This window comes from Ornithorhynchus anatinus, chromosome 4 (assembly GCF_004115215.2).
Source record: "Ornithorhynchus anatinus isolate Pmale09 chromosome 4, mOrnAna1.pri.v4, whole genome shotgun sequence".
In the NCBI taxonomy this organism is placed as follows: Eukaryota; Metazoa; Chordata; class Mammalia; order Monotremata; family Ornithorhynchidae; genus Ornithorhynchus; species Ornithorhynchus anatinus.
Genome location: NC_041731.1, coordinates 54926886 through 54948181, shown reverse-complemented (window position 1 = coordinate 54948181; position 21296 = coordinate 54926886). Strand labels below are relative to the sequence as shown.

Below are 21296 nucleotides of genomic sequence, written 5' to 3'. Positions count from 1 at the left end.
TAATAAGAGGGAAGGCTGAAAAACATAAGCTTAAATGATGGGCAAACAAGAATTTGCTCAGACTTGCTCCTCTACCTCACTGTCTCCCACCCACTGCTCTTAAAGAAATTGCACAATTAATGTACTTTCAGCCAACTGACTTGGGCCAAAAAGTCATAAAAATTCTCACCTGGTCCCTAGCTAAAGTGGCTATTTGCCATTCGATGTTATTATCGATTTTATCTGAGCATCATTTTGTGCTTTCAGATGCATCTGTAAATTCTAACAGCCTTGAAGACGTTTTTTTTCTTTAGTGGTACATAGGACATAAACAAAGGCTCAGTAAATTACTAGTGCAAAATGAACTTTTCTAGCACAAATTCTTACAAGAGTTAAAATGGCAGTTTCCAAACAAAAGTCGATGTAATTCATTCACCTTTTATTATACTTTTGGCAAGACTTATATGAGCAAAACTGCTTTGCTCACTATAAACATATTCAATTGCTTTAACAAACTGTAAACATCATAAAGTGGACAAAATAGATGGATAAAGACATATTCCAGAACTCTGACATCCTCCTTTCTCTGAGTTAGGACAAAAGAAATGTTATGAAACTTCAATTACAAAAGGTTTTTATGCCATACAGTTAACCAAGTTGGCATATACTGCATTTAAATTAACATCTGTCATCATTTAGGGCTTCAATTTAGGTAATACTTAAAACAATGGTAATTAATGCTTGATTAGGGTTGAAGTTTTAGGAAAGAAAATCTCCCATAGCAAAAAATCTTGTTCTCATGCTTTCTTTTTTTTAATACTCTCTGTGCAAATTGGATACCAGACAGCCAGACTTTTTATAATGATAAACAGGTGAAATGCCTAATAAAAAATTCTCAATATCCTTGATTTCGGCATCATTTTTGCCTTGCAGATGCCTTAATATCAGGTTCATACAAAATCTCAACAATTGCTTTTTAGATGGAAAAAGTCACAGAGACTGCTTATGAAATAGACATTTCACTTACTTTAGAATCTCCACTTCTGTATCTTTCAACGGCAACAATTACATAAACCCAAGTGTCACGTTTCTGTGAGAGGTAGGACAACACAGAGATTACTGACACCTGAAATTCCGATCAATTTATAGATTTCTCCTAAATGGCAAATACTGGACCTCCTAACCTGAATGGTGCCTCTGTGTCTATGACACTCTCAGTCCCACAGGTTTCTCACTATTAGAAAGCAGAATCGGAGACATTTTAATAAATAATCACAATATTCTACTACAAGGAATACCTTCCAAGGCCAACATTACCTTTCCAAGGAATACATTCTTGTGCATAAAATGCAAGAGGCACCTTACACTCTAGGCACGGACTAACTGCAACTTTTGGCTCCCATTCAGTAGTTGTCAACTTAGGGAAGAAACTGCAATACTCATCCCACAGTCTAAATCTTTAAAGAAGAGAAATAAATTACCTAATAAATCAAAGACATAGGAAATCAAGGTCCAGGATTGAAAAAAAGTCAATTATACAAAAATGAAAGAGTCGCGCATAAATCAGACGATGTTCAACTCCCCAGGCCTTTGGCTTTGCCTTGTTCTCTTCATGTACCAAGCTGGTGCGATCTGACAGCCAGAATTTCCAAGTTTTTACTCTTAGTTTACCATATGGGACTATTAAAATAATTTTCTGAAGAAAAAAAATGAGTTCACTCCAGCAATGATTTCAGATCATCAGCATCCAATCTCATTTAAAAGCCTCAGACAATTCCCTAATACCATCGACATATTGCAGTGAATAAACTGTCGGTGAGTCAATTTCTTGAGAGTAGAAATTATGCAGAAATTGTTGCTGCACTGTAACAAATCAGCATTCGTCAGATGGAGTACGTTTTAAGGTCCTACGTACTGAGAGGATGTCATCAACCCGATCCACACATCCAACAATCGATCGTTATTTATTGAGCGCTTACTGTGTGCAGAACACCACACTAAGCACTTGGGAGAGTACAAAACAATGTTGGTAGATAAGTTCCCTGACCACAAGGATCTTAATGCACCTAAAATAGATTTTCAAAATACCGCTAAACCGAGAAGTCACTGGAGTTTATTTCTGTGTGTTCAAAATACTTTAGGAGCTTTTCAAAAATACGAATTCAAGGTAGTTATGTTTTGCAGTTCAACTTGATGCCGATTCTCACACTTCCAAACCGCATCAGATTCTGGAGCTGTGGCATTCATACGCTGCCATTTTCAGTAGCTGTGTCCATTAGTTGTTTCACAGAATTGTAGTGCTCACCCAAACCATACGCGTGTCTCATATACCTGAATAAAAATAAATAAAAAATAGATGTTTTGGGGGAAGATAATCAATTCAGCAGATGGGATGCTAATCGACTCAGTTAAACAGGCACTTCTGAACAACTCAAAAGATCAAGTCAATTAAGTACTATTGAATGTTTTGGAAGAAAGCCTACAAAAGTAGTACATATCCATGAAAGGCTAACTTCACTAAGAAACAGCTTGTTTACAGCACAGTTAATGCATCAGATCTGTTAAGTAGTAGTTTTATCTGTGTACAGGAGGAAATTGGATTTCTAAGACATTCTTTGGAAAAAGCGAAAGTGATATTTCTCTATGCTGAAGCAGAGCAGAACGGCCTTTGTCTTTAGGTAAATTAATATTCATAAAAAGGTCTCTGTAAGCAATTTCCAAATCCGATCTCCAGAAGGAAATTTCCTGTACCTCTTTAAAAATATATATCCAAGTAGCTTCAATTTTTAAAAAAAAATAGGGATACGCTGGTCACTTAACACTTAAAATCTGATTGTTTACTCCCAAGCCCCTGGTACAGTGTTCCAGCCAAAATGGATTCCCAGCTTTAACATGGTTAGGAAATTAGGTTTCTCTCTGGGGATGAAGGTTGGATGGGAAAGTACAGGCGAGATGCTACAACCTGGGCATCCTCTGATAGAGGTGAGCTTGTGGCTATGTTTACTATGCCAGCTTCTGCCTGTTCCAATCTGCCTCGGCAACTGTGCGGCTCTCCACGCTGACCTCCCTTCCTCTGTCTCTCGCCTCTCCAGTCCACTCTGTTCCTCTGCCCTGATCATTTTATCTAGAAAAAATGCTCAATCCATATTTCCCCAATGCTCAAGGACATCCAGTGATTGCTCATTCAGTTCTACCTCAAACCAAAACTCCTAACCATCGGCTTTAAGGCGCTCCATCAGCTCCCCCCACCCTCCTACCTTACCTCACTTATTTTCCACTACAACCCAATCTCTACTGCCAATTTACTTGCTGTGCCTTGATCTCATCCATCTTGCTGTCGAACCCTTGCCCATCTTCCCTCCCACTTCATATACGACAGATCACCACTCTTCCCAACTTCATAACCTTATTAAAATCACATCTCCTCCAAGAAGGCTTCCCTAACTCCCTTCCCTCTTTTCCCTTACTCTCCTTTCTGCATCATCAACGCATTTGAATCTGTACCCTTTAATCACTTCATATTCACCCCATCCTCAGCCTTTCAGCACTTATATACATAATCTTATACTCTGCCATTTCACTTATAGGTAATTTATTTTAACATCTGTCTGTAGACTGTAAGCTCCGTGAGGACAAGGACCATGTCTACCAACTCTCTACCCCCACACTCCACCCCTGCAAATCTGTTCTGTTTCCCCACAGAGACCTCCAACCTTTATTCTGTATTCTCCCAAGTCCTTAGTACAGTGCTCTGCACACTGTAAGCACTCAAAAAATACAGCTGATTGACTGAAGAGGATAACGGTTGGGCGGCCATTTTGACTGCTGCCATACACTGTGGGCAGGGAATGCATCTTCTTATTGTTGAATTTTACTCTCCCAAGCACTTAGTAGAGTGCTCTACACACAGTAAGCGCTCAATAAATGTGACTGAACGAATGAACCAATGTTTTTCCGGGACAATCGACGACTTAAAAATCTCTTTCTTGAGTAGAGACTAATAGATCAGTGTCCATTACCTTGTAGCTGCAATTTGGATTTTTCTCTATGTGGATAACTGCATTGACCACATTGAAGTTGCTTTGCCACTTTTAATCCGTCAATCAGTATTTACTGAGTGCTTACTAAGTGTACTAAGCACTGAACTAAGCATTTGGAAGAGTACACTACAACAAAATTAGCAGACTGTGCCCCGCCCATAACGAGTTTACAGTCTAGAGGGAGACACAGAAATAACCATAAATAAATAACTTCATCCATTCAGTTTTATGAGCTCTTTTGTAGTTTATCCCTTTCTGCCTGTCAATTCATAATCAGAGGAGTTTACTGTCACCTACGAATGAAGGAGATTTCACTGCACACTTTCGAAGACTATAAAACCAGCCTCTGCAGTGATCTCTGGAAAACCCTTCTTTTACTCCTATACTTCATTCCCATTTTTAGTCAGTTTTTAATCCACTAATTAATGAAGGGTGTTTATTAAGCACTTGGGAGAGTACAATGCAAGAGGTAGATACAATCCCTGCCCAAAAGGAGGTTTTAGATTACACACAGACATTAAAATAATTCACAGATAAATATGCACATAATAGCCACCAGGGTAGGGTAAAAATCAAAGTGCTTAAAGGGTGCAGACCCAGATCCAGAAGGGACGGTGAATACGGAAAGGTGGGAAGACCTCTTAAAGGAGATACGATTTTAGAAGGCCTTTGAATTTGAACAGAGTGATGATCTGTTGCATATGAGTAGAGAGGGAGCTCCAGGCCAGAGAGAGGACATGGGCAAGAAGTTAGTGGTGAGAAAGATGAGACCGAGATAGTGGGCAGGTCAATGTTAGAGGACCAAATTGTACAGGTTGGTGTTTATTCATTCAATAATATTTATTGAGCGCTTACGATGTGCACAGCACTGTACTAAACACTTGGAATGAATAATTTAGCAACAGATAGAGACAATCCCTGCCCAATGACGGGCTCACAGTCTAATCTGTCTACTCTGTCACAGTCTAATCTAGTCTAATCTACTAAACATCTGGTGACTGCCCGAGCTAGCAAAGCGCAACGCGGAATCACGAGTGGGACATCGCCTCTGCGAATGAAGCTGCCAGGCACCCCAGGCCAGGTCGGCCAAAGGGGTCCCTTGCCCCCGTGCCAGCCAAATAAGGTATGAAGGAGCGGGGGGAGGAGGAGAAGGTGAGGAAGGAGATGGAGATTGGACAAGTGGATACAGAAGCCCAAAAAGCCTGGAAGGACAGGTGATAAATACCTGCCACCTCTGACGTTCTGGGCAGTGGATCGAGACTTGCAGCTACCGGCTGCGTGTCGCCCCTGCCCAGAGCGTGGGAGGAATGCCCACTCTGTCTATATCACGTCTGCACTGCACACTCATGGGGTTGGAAGCTACACGCTTCACCGCGTGCGTGTAACTCACAACTGAATTCCTCCCGAGTGGGAAGTGCTCATGGGTGGAAGCGAGGTGCTTCACCATGTGCATTTAGCGCCTAAGTGTATTCCTCCTGACAGGAAAGTTCAATTTGCCACGTGGGTCTGTTTATTGTTGATGAATAAGATGGATACAGCCCACTTCATATCTCTCTGGGTTGCCAGTGATTGGTACTCTAATCAAGCAGTCATCCAAGTGATTGCCATCTCCCAACTCTACAGCCAGGTAAAAAAAGTTGTTTGATGGTCATTCTGACACCCAACCAAAAAAAAATAAAAAAAAATTCCAAGGCAAAGTTCCCCTCTCACTTAGAAATAATGACCCATGGTTCCAAGACTTATTTCTGGCAAGCACTGTTAATGATGCCTTCTGCTAGGTCTATGTCCACTTTTCAAATAAAAGAAGCCAAAATGTTCACAAGTTCAAAGCATCCTAAATCTCTTCTTTTGTTATACAACATTGATATTATAAGGGTAAAAACATTTACTTACACAAGTGTTAAAGGTTTGCTTGAATACTCTTCACCAACGACGATAGGGGGAGAATCAGCTTGTATCACTTCAATTGGCGTCCGTAAGATGTGCGACAAAGCCCTTAGCTTTAATATAAATGGGGAAAAAGAGAAAAAAATGCATTAAGGGAAACTGTATCCCAACTCCAAAGTCCAATGTTTATGCCAAACCCCAGGTTTTTTTTTTGTTTTTTTCAGATAAAAGAGTTGCAACCTATTCCTTTAGACTGTAAACTCACTGTGGGCAGGAAACAAATCTACCAACTCTATTGTACTGTACTCTCCAAAGCGCTTGGTACAGCGCTCTGCTTAATAAATGCAATCAATTACTACCACACATAGGAATAAGCCCATTCTTCTAAATTACTTAATAGAAAACTAAGTCAGAGCTCAACAAGTGAACAATAAGTAATGTTGATAAATCATCGCAACTGAGAAATGGAATACCAGACTAACATTAAGACCGGGTAAGCCGTGAATTTTGCTGCTGATAGTGATGATGGTGACGGTTAAGTACCCCAAAGCCCGAGTTGAGAACTAGAATTTACTGAGACAATCCACAACTTGCTTCTAGTTCTCGGAAACGTCCAACCTCTTTCTTTGCAAGATCACTTTTCAAATGCCCTGAGAACTAACCACTGAATAATATTTGAGTGCTATTGCTCATCTCGAGGCATCTTGTTAGGCCTATGAATCAAACTAATGGTGGATGCAAAAACACTCTGAAAAAAAAATTGGGTTAAAAAACCCAAAAAACCACACCCCAAAAACCTACAAAACTCATGGACTCGGCTCCCTCTGGTGGCTCACCAGACATTAGGCTTAGCCATCATCAGAGATCACGGTTTACGCCAGTACACGAGTTGACACTTTGGAATTGAAATATTTCACGGAGAGAAAAAAACTGGATTTAAGTCACCAACGAAACCATTCGCCCCAGTTACGCCTTCCCAAGATGCCTGAAGTTAACACTGCGATTAAGACCTCAGTCCACTTTTGAGAATTGTGTTGGTTATTGTTATGAGTTTCAGTTTTCCAGCAGACCACGCCAATAGGGTGGATACCAGTTCATTTATTTATTCATTCAATCTTATTTACTGGGCTCTTACTGTATGCAGAGCACCACACTACGCATTTAGGAGAGTACACCAATAAACAGATATATTCCCTGCCCACACGAGCTCAATCCACCTGTTCTCAGCACCTTAGCTAGATAAGCATCATAGCTAGAGAAAAGGCGATGGACCTCGTGCTAATCTGGCCACAACAGAGACTAGTCCCTGACTCTTCATTAGTCTCCCCAAGGTATCCAGTCAGAGATTTAATAACGTCACCCCATTCTCAGTTTGGATGCTTCAACCTCACACCATGCCACTTTGATGAAAAGTGAATCTGTAAAGTCAGGCTGAGACATTTGGAAAGCATACCTGCAAACAACTGAGGGAATTTAAAAAATCATTTAATAGCCCCATAATAGCTAACTGCTGGGAACAATCCTAAACTTACCTCCAGCTGACCTCCCCACGCAGCTGTGTTTACAATATCGGCACAGTATTTTTCAAATTCCTCTGCAGAAAGAAAATACTTCAGAACAGAACACTTGATCACTTTTACAAAGATGCCACGATACGATTCCCCTAATCCCTGTGATAGCTGCCTAACCTTGTCCTGGTCTGCCCCTAGGGACTCCATCCTCTAGGACTAGTTGTGTCCTCTCAAGAACCTACCCGAGGTTAGTCACTGATTTATTATGAGACTCCCCAAGGTGTCCAGGGTAATCAAAGTTTCAAGAACTTCAACCGTTTCCAACCTAGATTCTTCATCTTGAGCAACCCTCAGAGCTCCGTACCCCACTCCAAATTAATTCCCAGGCTCTACTCCCCAGAACGGACCCCATGAACTGGGGCCCATAACAGATCTTCCTCCCACCATGACAAACTTAATTACCTTCTTAGTCCATAGCATTCACACTCAGGTCCAAAACAGCTTGTCCCTTCCCACAAAATCAGAGGTTCCCAAATCCAAACCCGGCATCCCTACCCTCACCCCACAGCCTCTCCGTTCCTCTACTCCATTTCACTGCTATGGGATTTAGGTGCCATTGCAGGTTTCCTAAACTGACTTTTCTCTTCCGATCGGCACCGATCCCTCTCCCAAGAAAGATTTATATTCTCCAAACTCCTACCAGGATAAGGCCAGCTGACCCTCACTCCCTAATGCTCTTTTGAGCCTCTTTACTTCAAGTGTGTGCTATTTCTCTATTCCACTCGTTACAGCTCTGAGTTGAGGTGACTAATAAGAGGACACACCTTCACATTCTGGATTCAGTTTGATGTCGATCACCTTTTTTCTTTTTCTCCCAGTTTCCTGTCCTCATTATTAGAACCTCTGGTCATCCAAGTTGAAGATACCACAAAAATACCTCTGACTTCAACTTCACAGCCTAATCAACTGTCCAATCTATTCTCCCATCCTTCCTCTAGATCCATCCAATGTAGCTAACCCATTAGCAAAGTCACATCCTGGACTTCATTATCACAAACTGAGAGGGCACATAACTGCTTAACGAATTGTATTATACTTCATTATGCTAACCACTACTCCTGCCATCTCGCAATCACTACTCTACTGAACACGCTCTCTAACTGGCTGCAAGTAATTTTGGAATACAAACTGCCCACTCTTTTTTAAATGGCATTTGTTAAGTGCTTACTACGTGTCGAGCATTCATCTACGCACTAGGGTAGATACAAGTTTATCAGGTTGGACACAGTCCCTGTCCCACATGGGGCTCACCGTCTAAATTGGAGGAAGGAGGATTTAATCCCCATTTTGCAGATGAGGCAACTGAGGCACAGGAACGTTAAATCATTTGCCCAAGGTCACGTAGCAAGCAACCGGCAGAGCCGGAATTGGAACCCAAGGTCCTCTAGACTCCCAAGTCCGTGCTCTGCCCACCGTCTCATGCTGCTTCTCCTCTTACTAATCCTTAACCCCAGATCATTCCCCTCCATCTCCTTCCTGCACTCGAGTTATCTCACCTTCACTACGTGTTCTTACACTGTTAGATCCTCTTGCATAGATCCATGTCGTCTAACTCGTGGGACCTAGCCATAAGTTAGCCCCCTATCAAATACTCATTACCTTTGGTTGATCATTCGGAAATCAGCATGGCCTAATGAAAAGAGCATGGGCCTGGGAGGTAGGGAACCCGGGTTCTAATTCTGACTCTGTCACTTGTCCGCTGTGTGACCTTGGGCAGGTCACCGAGGTGCTCTGGACCTCAGTTACCTCATCTGCAAAATGGGGATTCATTGCCTCTTCTCCCTCCTACTTCATTCATTCAATTGCATTTATTGAGCGCTTACTGTGTGCAGAGCACTGTATTAAGCGCTTGGAAAGTACAATAGAGAGAGACAACTTACAACGCGAATCCTACATGGGACCTGATGATCTTGTATCTACTCTCGTGCTCAGTATAGTGCTTGGCACATAGTAAATGCTTAACAATTATCTCTTATTATTAGTGTTATTAGCTCCACAACGACTGAACACATAATAATAATAATAATAATGTTGGTATTTGTTAAGCGCTTACTATGTACAGAGCACTGTTCTAAGCGCTAGGGTAGACACAGGGGAATCAGGTTGTCCCACGTGGGGCTCACAGTCTTAATCCCCATTTTACAGATGAGGGAACTGAGGCACAGAGAAGTTAAGTGACGTGCCCACAGTCATACAGCTGACAAATGGCAGAGCTGGGATTCGAACTCATGAGCCCTGACTCCAAAGCCCGTGCTCTTTCCACTGCGCCACGCTGCTTCTCTTCTCGATGAGATGGGATCAGAGAGAGGAAGGAGAGTAGAGGAAGGTTCGAGAGCATCTCCATTCAGATAGAAGACTAGTCTGAAATGGAGTGATAGAGGATGTTCTCTGAACCAAACGCAAGCACATATCTACCTTGGGTATACATTTCTCCGGTGTTAGAGTTCGTTAAAAATGGCAGAAAGTCATCAATATGTTTCTGCATGTACTGAGCAGTCTGGCTTCGTAAGGTGGCTACCGAGAGAGAGCATTCCTGTTCCTTTAGCTGATCTTCGATGGCTCGGTACATACAGTGACCATCTGATGGAATCTGTTTAATTTCTAAATGTCTAGCTGCCAAGGTGACAGCAAGCTTTTGACTTTCTAGATGGCGGGCTCCTGATAAGTTTTCAATTTCAGCTTCTGCTATCCTTTCTTCCCTCTCCTTCTCCAAAGCGGCTTTCTTCTCCTAAAAAAAAAGAAAAGAAAAAAAGTTAAAATTTGTTCAATCGGGCCTTTCTAAAAACTGGAATCCAGATAACACATTCAAGGTGACTAAGGAGGCTCTTTGCTTCTCCCCTATCTCTTGTTGTCTTTTTATTTTTAAAGTTAAAAAAATGACTAAAAGTGGGCAAAGGACAAACTCAAAGACAGAAAATGTAGTAATTCCCTAGCAGCTGTGGTGAAAAATTGGATGGAGGAAGTTAAAATTATTGGCTCTAAAGGGATTTTCGGTGTTCTCTGCATTTCATTTATCCAAGTCACCCTGTGAAGACTTTATGCTTAGTATTAAGCACCTTGACTAATATATAACCCATCCCTTAAGTTGAGAAAAGCATTTCGATAATAATGTTGGCATTTGTTAAGCGCTTATTATGTGCCAAGCACCGTTCTAAGCGCTGGGGGAGATGCAAGGTAATCAGGTTGCCCCACAGGGGGCTCAGAGTCTTCATCCCCATTTTACAGATGAGGTAACAGACACAGAGATGTCATGTGACTTGCCCAAGATCCCACAGCAGACAAGTGGCGGAGGTTGGATTAGAACCCACGACCTCTGACTCCCAAGCCCACGTTCTTTCCACTGAATCACGCTGCAATGACCTTGCCTCCCTCAAAATATACCACTGAAATAGGCTGCAATTACTATTTTCCCTAATCTTGCAGAGACATTTTTTAAAAAAAAATCTCATCAGCCCTAAAAACAGGACCTTGAAGGCATTGGAGAGCACCCAGGTGTGATCAGAATTAAACAAATACTTTTCTTGGTTTCTTTCTGACCTAAGTACCACACACCAATACCAGGATGGTTAAACCAACTACTCCTGCCAAACTATCATCTGGGCAGAAAGTTTACTGTGTTAAAATTTTACCGTTCAGTTGCTCCGTTAGGCAGAATAAACAGAGTCAACAAACGTGATTTACAAAGAGTCTAGAGAGGATTTCTCTCCTCACTCAAAAATAAGGCAGCTGATGGAGAGAACTGAACTTCTCAGTGGTGGCTTCCAGGGCTAACTCAAGCTGGGGGACACGCTCACCGAACCCGCACAGCTCTCGGGCGGGGAGGACAGGAAACGACAAGGGAGAAGGTGGGCAAAGGGTCTCCGTCTCTACGTGAGCAGTGAAAAAGGGACGATGGAGGTCAGACTGACTTCCTCATTCCTTGGATCAAGACACTTTTTTTCCTCCCAGAGTGGGAGGAAGCAGCATGGCACAGTAAATGGAGCACGGGCCTGGAAGTCAGAAGGTCATGGGTTCTAATCCAGACTCTGCCACTTGCCCGCTGTATGGCCTTGGGCAAGTTAATTCACTTCTCTGTGCCTCAGCTACCTCATCTGTAAAACGGGGATGAAGACTGTGAGCCCCATGTGGGATAGGGACTGTGTCCGACCTGATTCGTTTGTATCCTCCCCAGAGCTTACTATAGTGTATGGCACATAGTAAGCGCTTAACAAATACCACAAGTATTACTATTAAAAGGTATTTTTCTGTTTTCCTCATTTTAATCTTAACTCTCTCCAGATTTCAACCTCTTTCAAAACACTCTTTTTAATGTAAATGGTTAATTACGGGCATTTTTGTTCTTAGTGTTCTAAGAACACTAGTGTTTTGTTCTTCTTAATCTTTGCAAGATTGGCCTCAGTGTGAACAAAGTGGTAATCGGCTGTGCTCTAAATAGGAACACATTTCAAAAAACACAGGCATCTTCCCTAAATGGGAACCTGCAATAAAAGCATGTTTGGGACCAAAGAGGCCAGAGCCTGCATTATTAAAAGAAGAACATACATAATGATAATAATAATGTTGGTATTTGTTAGGCGCTTACTATGTGCAGAGCACTGTTCATAATAATAATAATAATGTTGATATTTGTTAAGCGCTATATGCAGAGCACTGTTCTAAGCGTTGGGGTAGATACAGGGTAATCAGGTTGTCCCACATGAGGCTCACAGTCAATCCCCTTTTACAGATGAGGTAACTGAGGCACAGAGAAGTGACTTGCCCAGAGTTACAGAGCTGACAAGTGGCGGAGCCGGCATTCGAACCCGTGACCTCTGACTCCCAAGCCCGTGGTCTTTCCACTGAGTCCCGCTGCTTCATTTCAGATGCTTTCCAACTCTACTGTACTATACTCTCCCACGCAACTCGTTCAGTGCTCGGCACACGGCGTTCAGTAAATAGCATCGATTGGTCGATTGATTTCATACCCGCCTCTTCTGTGCTTTAGATATCCGGGGCTGCTGATTCTCAAGCTCCAAACTTGCGATGTTGACTACAGCAGTATCTACCTAACGGAAAACAAAGACAGCATTAAATAAGGAAAGTCACCAACACAAAAGGTGCAGTTTTAGGAGTGCTGACTGATTTATAAAGCAGTGAGGTCAATCCTTCCCTATCTGGAAGCAAGGGGGAAGTCCAGGTATGAGGACTAAAGGTGTTGAAAAACAGAATTTAGTGGGGATACAACTTTAAAAGACCACCAAAAAATATGTGAGGGGGAAAAAATATCTGAGTCATTAATGCATTGATGATGCTGGGCATTTTCAGAAGAGAAGCAGAATATAAAACCAAAGGCCGAGTTTGGCCACAGTTAAAAGACCAGGTAAGCCTCCACCTGAAACACTGTGCGTAGTGCTGATTGCTGCACCTGGGGAAGGAAAGAAGCAAGAAAAGAAGGTAAGAAAGTTGTTGCCGAGGAAGAAACAACTGAAGTCTAGCCAATTATGAAGGGTGTGCACAGAAGGTACACGTAATTGTCCTGGGGAAGAAAGGCTATTCATTGAGAAGTCTAAGATGGATAGACACAAAACAAACAAAAGAGAAACATTTCCTCACACAAGCGATGGAGATTTTTTTGTTTTAACCACAAGTTAGGCGAAAGAAAAATGAGCAGCTTCAAGACAGATTTAGATCAACGGATGAACAACCCATGGAACAGTGGGAAAGTCCGTGACGTTAAATGAAACCTAATGCTCAATTTACCTATGCCAAGGTTCATCCAAGTAAGCCGCTGGCCCCTGTCAAACACAATAATGAATTGGAGACCAGTGGCCTGACGCAGCAAGGGCATTTCTCATGTTCTGCTTCCTATGGAGTGACCGGGAGCTGGGCTTAGGAGGAAGGATCAGCACTACTGCCCGATGCAGCTAGAAGACGGGAGCTATCATGTCACCCCTTCGTCAGGTTCCACGCCCCTGCACGCTGAGGACAAAGACAACCACCGTCAGCCCGGCAAGGATCCGTGGAACAGTTACTTTGGTTGGGGTGACCAGGGAGGCAGTCGGCAAAGCCCAGTAAGACCGAATGGTTATGATAGAGTACAGGGCTCTGCACGTAGAGTTCGATAAATCCTACTGAATGTAGTACCCCATTTCCCCTTATTCCCTCCTCACCCCTAAAACATCCCGCCCACACACCCCCAACACCTGTTCATTCTTTGCAAACAGAGGGGAAAAACTAAGTAAAAATAAGTATTTAATGGTGGGTATTTTTCCTTTCATAGCTGAAAGATACGTGGTAATAATAATATGATGATTTCAGGATTGTAAAATGTACGGATTATGGGGCAGATCCCCAAAAACACAGCTGCCATTTAGCCCATGAAAACTGTTTTTACGAGCCTCTAGTACACCCACAGAACATTTTTTTTCCAAGCCTTCTTAGGACCCCTATAACCAATAAGGAGGAAGCATAAAACAGGGAAGCTGGGAAGAAGAAGAGCACCACAGGAGTTGCCCTAGAACAAGACTTTACTAAAAATAATGGTATTTAAGTGTTTACTATATGCTGGCCATCGTACTGAGCACTGGGGTAGAAACAAGATAATCAGGTCAGACACAGTCCCTGTCCCACATGGAGCTCAGAATCTAAATAAAAGGGAACAGTTATTAAACCCCAGTTTTCAGATGAGGAAAGTGGAGCACAGAGAAGTTAAATGACTTCCCCAAAGTCACCCAGCAGGCAAGAGGTGAAGGCAGGATTAGAACTCAGTCCTCCAACCCCCAGGCCCGCTGGGAACGTGAGTAAGCACTTAAATGCCCTAATGGTTAACTACGATTATTCCTCAATTACTAGGAGAATTTTTAATTTTCTCTAAAGAAACCACAGTAACCCCACAATCAGAGAACAAGTGTAAGTTATCGACAACATGAAGGATGGAATTTTAGAAATGCTTTTGAAAGACGGATGATTTAAAATCCTTACGGTATGGATAGAGGTCATTTAAGCACAGGATACTTCCAATTTTAAAAAAAGGGGGGTAGGGGGAAGCCGTTCTCACAAAACCCCATGGTAAGAAAGTGAACCCAAAGCCACGTTAAGGTCCCACGTCCACACTGGTTATGCACTGTAGGACAAGTGTGCCTAAATGTTATGGGTGAAAACGAAACATGTAATTGACCAATCTATCGTATTTATTGAGTGCTTATAATGTGCAGAGCACTCTACTAAGCACTTGGGGGAGAACAATATAAGAGACTTGGTAGACACAATGCAAAAGGCTCGTGAGGGCAGCATGGCCAAGTGGAGAAGGTGTGGGATTGGGAAAGAGATCTGGGTTTCTAGTTCTTGACTGCTCTGTGAGCTTGAGCAACTTTCTTAACATCTCTATGCCTCATTTTCCACATCCTAAATATGTGGGGGAAATTATTGATTCGCCCTCTCAAACTAGGAGGCTGAGTGGGCTAACAAGCGGTGTCTGCTCTGATTATCTTGTTTCTGTACCCAGTGCTTAGCACGGTGAAGGACTTGATACCATTATTAGCAGGCCAACCGGACAGCATTTATAAACAGAGCACTGGGATATAATTCATTCCAATCCCGATAACAATGCCAATTTCCTCAAAATCAGGAAGGTTCACTCACACACCTTGGTTTTTTCATGTGACATCTGTTTCAGCTGCTCCAACTCTGCCCTATGCTTCAGCTCCATCTCGGCTTCTAGCTTGGCGACATCATCGACGAGCTGTTTCCTACGCTTTTTGTCATTCTTGGGGACCGCGTTCTTCATTCCCTGGATTTTGGCTGGGGGCGGACAGCATCGGGGGAATTAATTAGGCCCTGGACAGGGAAGGGGAGAGGGGAAGGAAGGAAAGGGGAAAGAAGCTAGAAGGGAGGAGGTGGGGAGAGAGAAAGGGCATTTGGGAGACAGATAATAGATTCCTCGGTGCCTCAGTTACCTCATCTGTAAAATGGGGATTAAGACTGAGCCTCACGTGGGACAACCTAAATACCCTGTATTTACCCCGGCGCTTAGAACAGTGCTCGGCACATAGTAAGCGCTTAACAAATACCGACATTATTATGATTCTTCCTGCCTGGCGGTGGTGAAATAGGGGGACCTGGAGAGACTGCCAGATGTGGAGGAAGGTGACAACGACAGGGAGGAAAGGCAGAGCGGGGGAGGAGAGGGCAAGGGGGGGGGAATCTTTATTGGCCCCCATTGCCCAATACCCTTGCCAGTTTTTCCAGAGATAATAATTATGTTGGTATTTAAGCGCTTACTATGTGCAGAGCACTGTTCTAAGCGTGAGGCTCACAGTTAATCCCCATTTTACAGATGAGGGAACTGAGGCCCAGAGAAGTGAAGTGACTTGCCCCCAGTCACACGGCTGAGAAGTGGCAGAGGCGGCATTCGAACCCATGACCGTTGGCTCCCAAGCCTGGCCTCTCTCCACTGAGCCACACGGCTTCCCTGCTCAAACTGTCGAATGCATCTCTTGCCACTAATGACCCGATCGCCTAGCGCATTAGGTGTGACCCCCCCTAAAATCTCCCCCCGATCCTCTCCAGTCCCTCCCTCCTCCTGCCCCCTTTTCAACTCCCCCATCCTTCCCAGCGGTATCTGGACATCTCTCGCCTTCTCTCGAAATCCACCACCTCCACCTGCACCTCTGACCCCGGGAGGAACTGTCTCCTTCCTTCTACCTTCCCTGACTGCCATTTTCAACTGCTCGCTCTTCAGTGGCTTCTTCCTCACCACTGTCAAGCATACTCATCTCCCCCTCCCTCCCAATCCTAAAAACACCTCTCCCTCGGCCCCCAGCTCCCTCCAGTTATCACCCCGTCTCCTTCCTACCATTCCTCACCAAATCCCGAGCGAGTTGTCTACGCCCGCTGGCTCAAACTCCTCTCCTCGACCCTCTCCGGTCTGGCTTCCGTCCCCTTCGCTCCGCAAAGACCATCCCCTCCAAGGTCACGAACGATCTTCGCGCCAAATCTAACGGCCTCTACTCCACCCTAATCCTCCTTGACCTCTCAGCTGCCTTCGACCCTGTCAGCCACCCAAGTCCTCCCGGAAACATTATTCAACCTTGGCTCCGCCGATGCTGCCTTCTCCCGGTTCTCCTCCTACCTTCTCTCCCCTCTCTCTGGCCACTAATTCTCGGTCTCTTCCACGGGCTCCTCCTCTGGGAGATCCTCAAATTTCCCTTCTGCGTCCCCCATCTACACCCGCTCTCTGAGAGAACCCATCTGCTCTCACGGCCTCAACTACATCCTCTATACGGATGATTCCCGAATCTACATCTCAGGGTGGCTCGGTGGAAAGAGCCCGGGCTTGGGAGTCGGAGGTCATGGGTTCGAATCCCGGCTCCGCCACTTGTCAGCCGTGTGACTGTGGGGGAGTCACTTCACTTCTCTGGGCCTCAGTTCCCTCCTCTGTAAAATGAGGATGATTTTGTCAGCTGTGTGACTGTGGGCGAGTCATTTCACTTCTCTGGGCCTCAGTTCCCTCCTCTGTAAAATGAGGATGAAGACTGTGAGCCTCACGTGGGACAACCTGATCACCCGGTCTCTCCCCCAGCGCTTAGAACAGTGCCCCGCACAACGTAAGCGCTTAACAAATACCAACGTTATTATTATTACATCTCCAGGCCTCATCTCTCTCCCTCTGCAGCCTCACACATCCTCCTGCTTTCAAAACGTCTGTACTCGGTGGGATGTTCCGACACTTCAAACATAACACACCTTAAACAGGGCTCCTTATCTTCCCACCCAAACTCCACCCTCCCTGATTTTCCCATCACTGTAGACGACACCTCCACCACCCCGTCCCATCACCTTGGCCTTATCCTTGCTTCATCTCTCAATCGCCTCACACACTCAACAGGTCATTACATCCCGTCGGTTCGACCTTCACGACCTGGCTAAAATCCGCCCTTTCCTCTCCATTCAAACTCCCACATTAATCCAAGCACGCATAAATATAAAACCCACCTTAATGACTGCATCCACCTCCTTGCTGAACCTCCCGGCCTCCCGTCTTCTCCCCACTCCAGCCCCTACTTCGCTCCGCTGCCGCCTCATTTCTCTAGAAAAATGGTCAGTCCCTAGAGAAGCGGCGTGGCTCAGTGGAAAGAGCCCGGGCTTGGGAGTCGGAGGTCATGGGTTCGAATGCCGGCCCTGCCACTTGTCAGCCGGGTGACTGTGGGCAAGTCGCTTCACTCCCCTGGGCCTCAGTTCCCTCACCTATAAAATGGGGATTAACTGTGAGCCTCACGTGGGACCACCTGATGACCCTGTATCTCCCCCAGCGCTTAGAACGGTGCTCTGCACAAAATAAGCGCTTAACAAATACCAACATTATTATTATTATTATTATTATTTCTCCACTCAAGAACCTCCAGTGGTTGCCCATCCACCTCCGCATCGAACAAAAACCCTTCACCGTTGACTTTGGTGCCCACCTACTCACTGTACTTCCACCTCGTCCATCTGATCGTCGACCTCCCGACCCTATCCTGCCCGAGGTCTGGAATACCCTCCCTCTTCTTACTCAAAAGCCAATGAATAATAATTACCAACAATAAGGGCATTTGTTAAGCACTTACTAAGAGAAGCAGCGTGGCTCCGTGGAAAGAGCCCGGGGCTTGGGAGTCAGAGGTCACGGGTTCGAACCCCGCCTCTGCCACTTGGCAGCTGTGTGACTGTGGGCAAGTCACTTCACTTCTCGGTGCCTCAGTGACCTCATCTGGAAAATGGGGATTAAATGTGAGCCTCCCGTGGGACAACCTGATGACCGTGTATCTACCCTAGCGCTTAGAAGAGTGCTCCGCACCTAGTAAGCGCTTAACAAATACCAACATTATTATTAGTAAGCACTTAAATACCAACATTATTAACGTCTCTGTGCCTCAGTTTCCTCATCTGTAAAACGGGGACTAGGACTGTGAGCCCCACGTGGGGCAACCTGATCGCCTTCCATGCCCCCCTCCAGCGCACAGCGCTAGGCACACAGTAAGCGCTTAACAAATACCAACATTATTATTATTATTATTACTAACGTCTCTGGGTCTCAGTTCCCTCATCTGTAAAATGGGGACGAAGACCGTGAGCCCCCCGTGGGACAACCTCATCACCTTCTGTCCCCCCGCAGCGCTCAGAACAGAGCTTGGCACAGAGAAAACCACCATAAATAAATAAAGTAAAATGGGGATGAAGACTGGGGACAAACTGATCACCTTGTAACCTTGTATCTCCCCCCCACACCCCCAGCGCTTAGGAAGCAGCGTGGCTCAGTGGAAAGAGCCCGGGCTTTGGAGTCAGGGCTCGTGAGTTCGAATCCCGGCTCTGCCCCTTGTCAGCTGTGGGACTGTGGGCAAGTCGCTTCACTTCTCTGGGCCTCAGTTCCCTCATCTGTAAAATAGGGATTAAGACTGTGAGCCCCACGTGGGACAACCCGATTGCCCTGTGTCTACCCCAGCGCTTAGAACAGTGCTCGGCCCATAGTAAGCGCTTAACAAATACCAACATTATTATCAGGGCTTGGCACAGAGGAGGCGATTAAATACCATCACAAATAGAGTAAAATGGGGGTGAAGCCTGTGAGCCTCACGTGGGGCCACCTCATCACCTTCTATCCCCCCTAACGCTTAGCACATAGTAAAGGCTCAACCTCAACACACTCCCTTTGCCCTTCCCCATCTCTCCCCACCCCACAGCACTTAATATATTCTTCTTTGTTCTCGTCTGTCCGTCTCCCCCGATTGGACCGTAAGCCCGTCGAACGGCGGGGACCGTCTCTATCTGTTGCCGACTTGTTCGTTCCAAGCGCTTAGTCCAGTGCTCTGCACCTAGTAAGCGCTCAATAAGTACTATTGAATGAATGAATGAACAGACGCCATCACAAAGAAATAAAACGGGGACGAAGACTGTGAGCCCCACGTGGGCCACACCTGATGACCTAGAGAAGCAGCGTGGCTCAGTGGAAAGAGCACGGGCTTCGGAGTCAGAGGTCATGGGTTCGAATCCCCGCTCGGCCACTAATCAGCTGTGTGACTCTGGGCGAGTCGCTTCACTTCTCTGTGCCTCAGTTCCCTCATCTGTCAAATGGGGATGAAGACTGTGAGCCCCACATGGGACAACCTGATTCCCCTGTGTCTACCCCAGCGCTTAGAACAGTGCTCGGCACCTAGTAAGCGCTTAACAAATACCAACATTATTATGACCTTCTATGCCCCCTCAGTGCTTGGCAAATAGTAAGCGCTTAATACCAACATTATTATTATTATTGTCAACGTTTCTGGGCCTCAGTTTCCTCATCGGTAAAATGGGGACTAGGACGGTGAGTCCCACGTGGGACAACCTGATCACCTTCTATCCCCCCTCAGTGCTTGGCACATAGTAAGCGCTTAACAAATACCAACATTATTATTATTATTAATAATGTCTCTGCGCCTCAGTTTCCTCCTCTGCAAAATGGGGCTGGAGCCTGGGAGCCCCAGGTGGGACCACCTCATCCCCTTCTGTCCCCCCGCCGCGCTTAGCACATAGTCAGCGCTTAACAAATACCAAGATTATCATTCTTAACGTCTCTGCGCCTCAGTTTCCACCTCTGCAAAATGGGGCTGCGGCCTGGGCGCCCCAGTCTGCGCCTCAGTTTCCACCTCTGCAAAATGGGGCTGCGGCCTGGGAGCCCCAGTCTGCGCCTCAGTTTCCACCTCTGCAAAATGGGGCTGCGGCCTGGGCGCCCCAGGTGGGACCACCTCATCTCCTTCTGTCCCCCCGCAGCGCTTAGCACAGCGCTCGGCACACAGAATAAGCGCCCGGGACGGCTCGGGAACGGCGGAGGAGAGGGAAGGGGAGAGGGAAGCCCCCTCACCCTGGAGCTCCTTCTTCTCCTTGCGATGCCTCCGCGCCAGCCGCTGGTCCTCCGCCTCCGCCTCTCCCTCCCCGTCGGCCGCCATGGCCGCCTCCATGATGCCCGGACGGCGCATGCGCCGGCTGCTCCTCCCCCCCCCCCGGCCGCTTACGCGCTTACGTCACCGGCTGCGCGCGCGGCCACGCCCCCTTCCCACCGTAAAGGGACCCGCCTGGCGGCGCCCCTGCCTGGCCACGCCCCCTCCCGGCGATTGGACCGCTCCTCTATAGCCCCGCCCCCTCGTTCCCTAGATCAGCATGGTCACGCCTTCTTCCCCTCGTAGGCGGGACTGAGCCAGCGCCGCCGCTGCCTGGCCACGCCCCCGCTCGGCGATTGGTCCGCTCCCCTGTAGCCACGCCCCCTTGTCCCCTGGTTCTACATAGCCACGCCCCCTTACCATCGTAGACGGGACCGGCCTAGCGGCGCCACTGCCTGGCCACGTCCCCTCCCGGCGATTGGTCCGCTCCCCTGTAGCCACGCCCCTTTGTTCGTTTGATCCGCATAGCCACGCCCCTTCTCATCGTAGGCGGGACTGACCCAGCGCCGCCGCTGTCTGACCACGCCCCCTCGCGATGATTGGTCCGTTCCCCTTTAGCCACGCCCCTTGTCCCCTGGATCCGCATAGCCCCGCCTCCTTCCTATCGTAGACGGGACTGGCCTAGCGGCGCCTCTGCCTGACCACGCCCCCTCGCGATGATTGGTCCGCTCCCCTCCAGCCACGCCCCTTGTCCCCTGGATCTGCATAGCCCCGCCTCCTTCCTATCGTAGACGGGACTGGCCTAGCGGCGCCCCTGCCTGACCACGCCCCCTCGCGATGATTGGTCCGTTCCCCTGTAGTCACGCCCCCAGTATCCTGAATCAGCATGGCCACGCCCCTTCATGACCACGCCCCCTCCCCGCTCGGCGATAGGTCCCTCTCCCCTT

The 21296-nt window shown here is 46.4% G+C and overlaps 1 protein-coding gene across 1 annotated transcript; it reads right to left on the bottom strand.

The window, feature by feature from the left end:
• Positions 1-397: 397 nt before the first annotated feature.
• Positions 398-20454, bottom strand: OTUD6B (OTU deubiquitinase 6B). Its single transcript, XM_029063662.1, has 7 exons — positions 20334-20454; positions 15102-15256; positions 12442-12522; positions 9893-10205; positions 7439-7500; positions 5913-6019; positions 398-2310 (listed from the first exon to the last, which is right to left on the bottom strand). The coding sequence occupies exons 1-7, from the start codon at positions 20446-20448 to the stop codon at positions 2223-2225; spliced, it is 921 nt and encodes a 306-aa protein (XP_028919495.1). The 5' UTR covers positions 20449-20454; the 3' UTR covers positions 398-2222.
• Positions 20455-21296: the final 842 nt, after the last annotated feature.

Bases quoted from the DNA above. Each gene is read 5' to 3' on its own strand.
- OTUD6B (XM_029063662.1), bottom strand. From the start codon at position 20,448: ATGCGCCGTCCGGGCATCATGGAGGCGGCCATGGCGGCCGACGGGGAG. The intron at 12,523-15,101 runs GTGTGTGAGTGA...GTTTTCCGTTAG, and splicing joins TGTCACATGAAAAAACCAAG to GTAGATACTGCTGTAGTCAA. The intron at 7,501-9,892 runs GTAGATATGTGC...TTCTTTCTGCAG, and splicing joins CGGAGAAATGTATACCCAAG to AGGAATTTGAAAAATACTGT.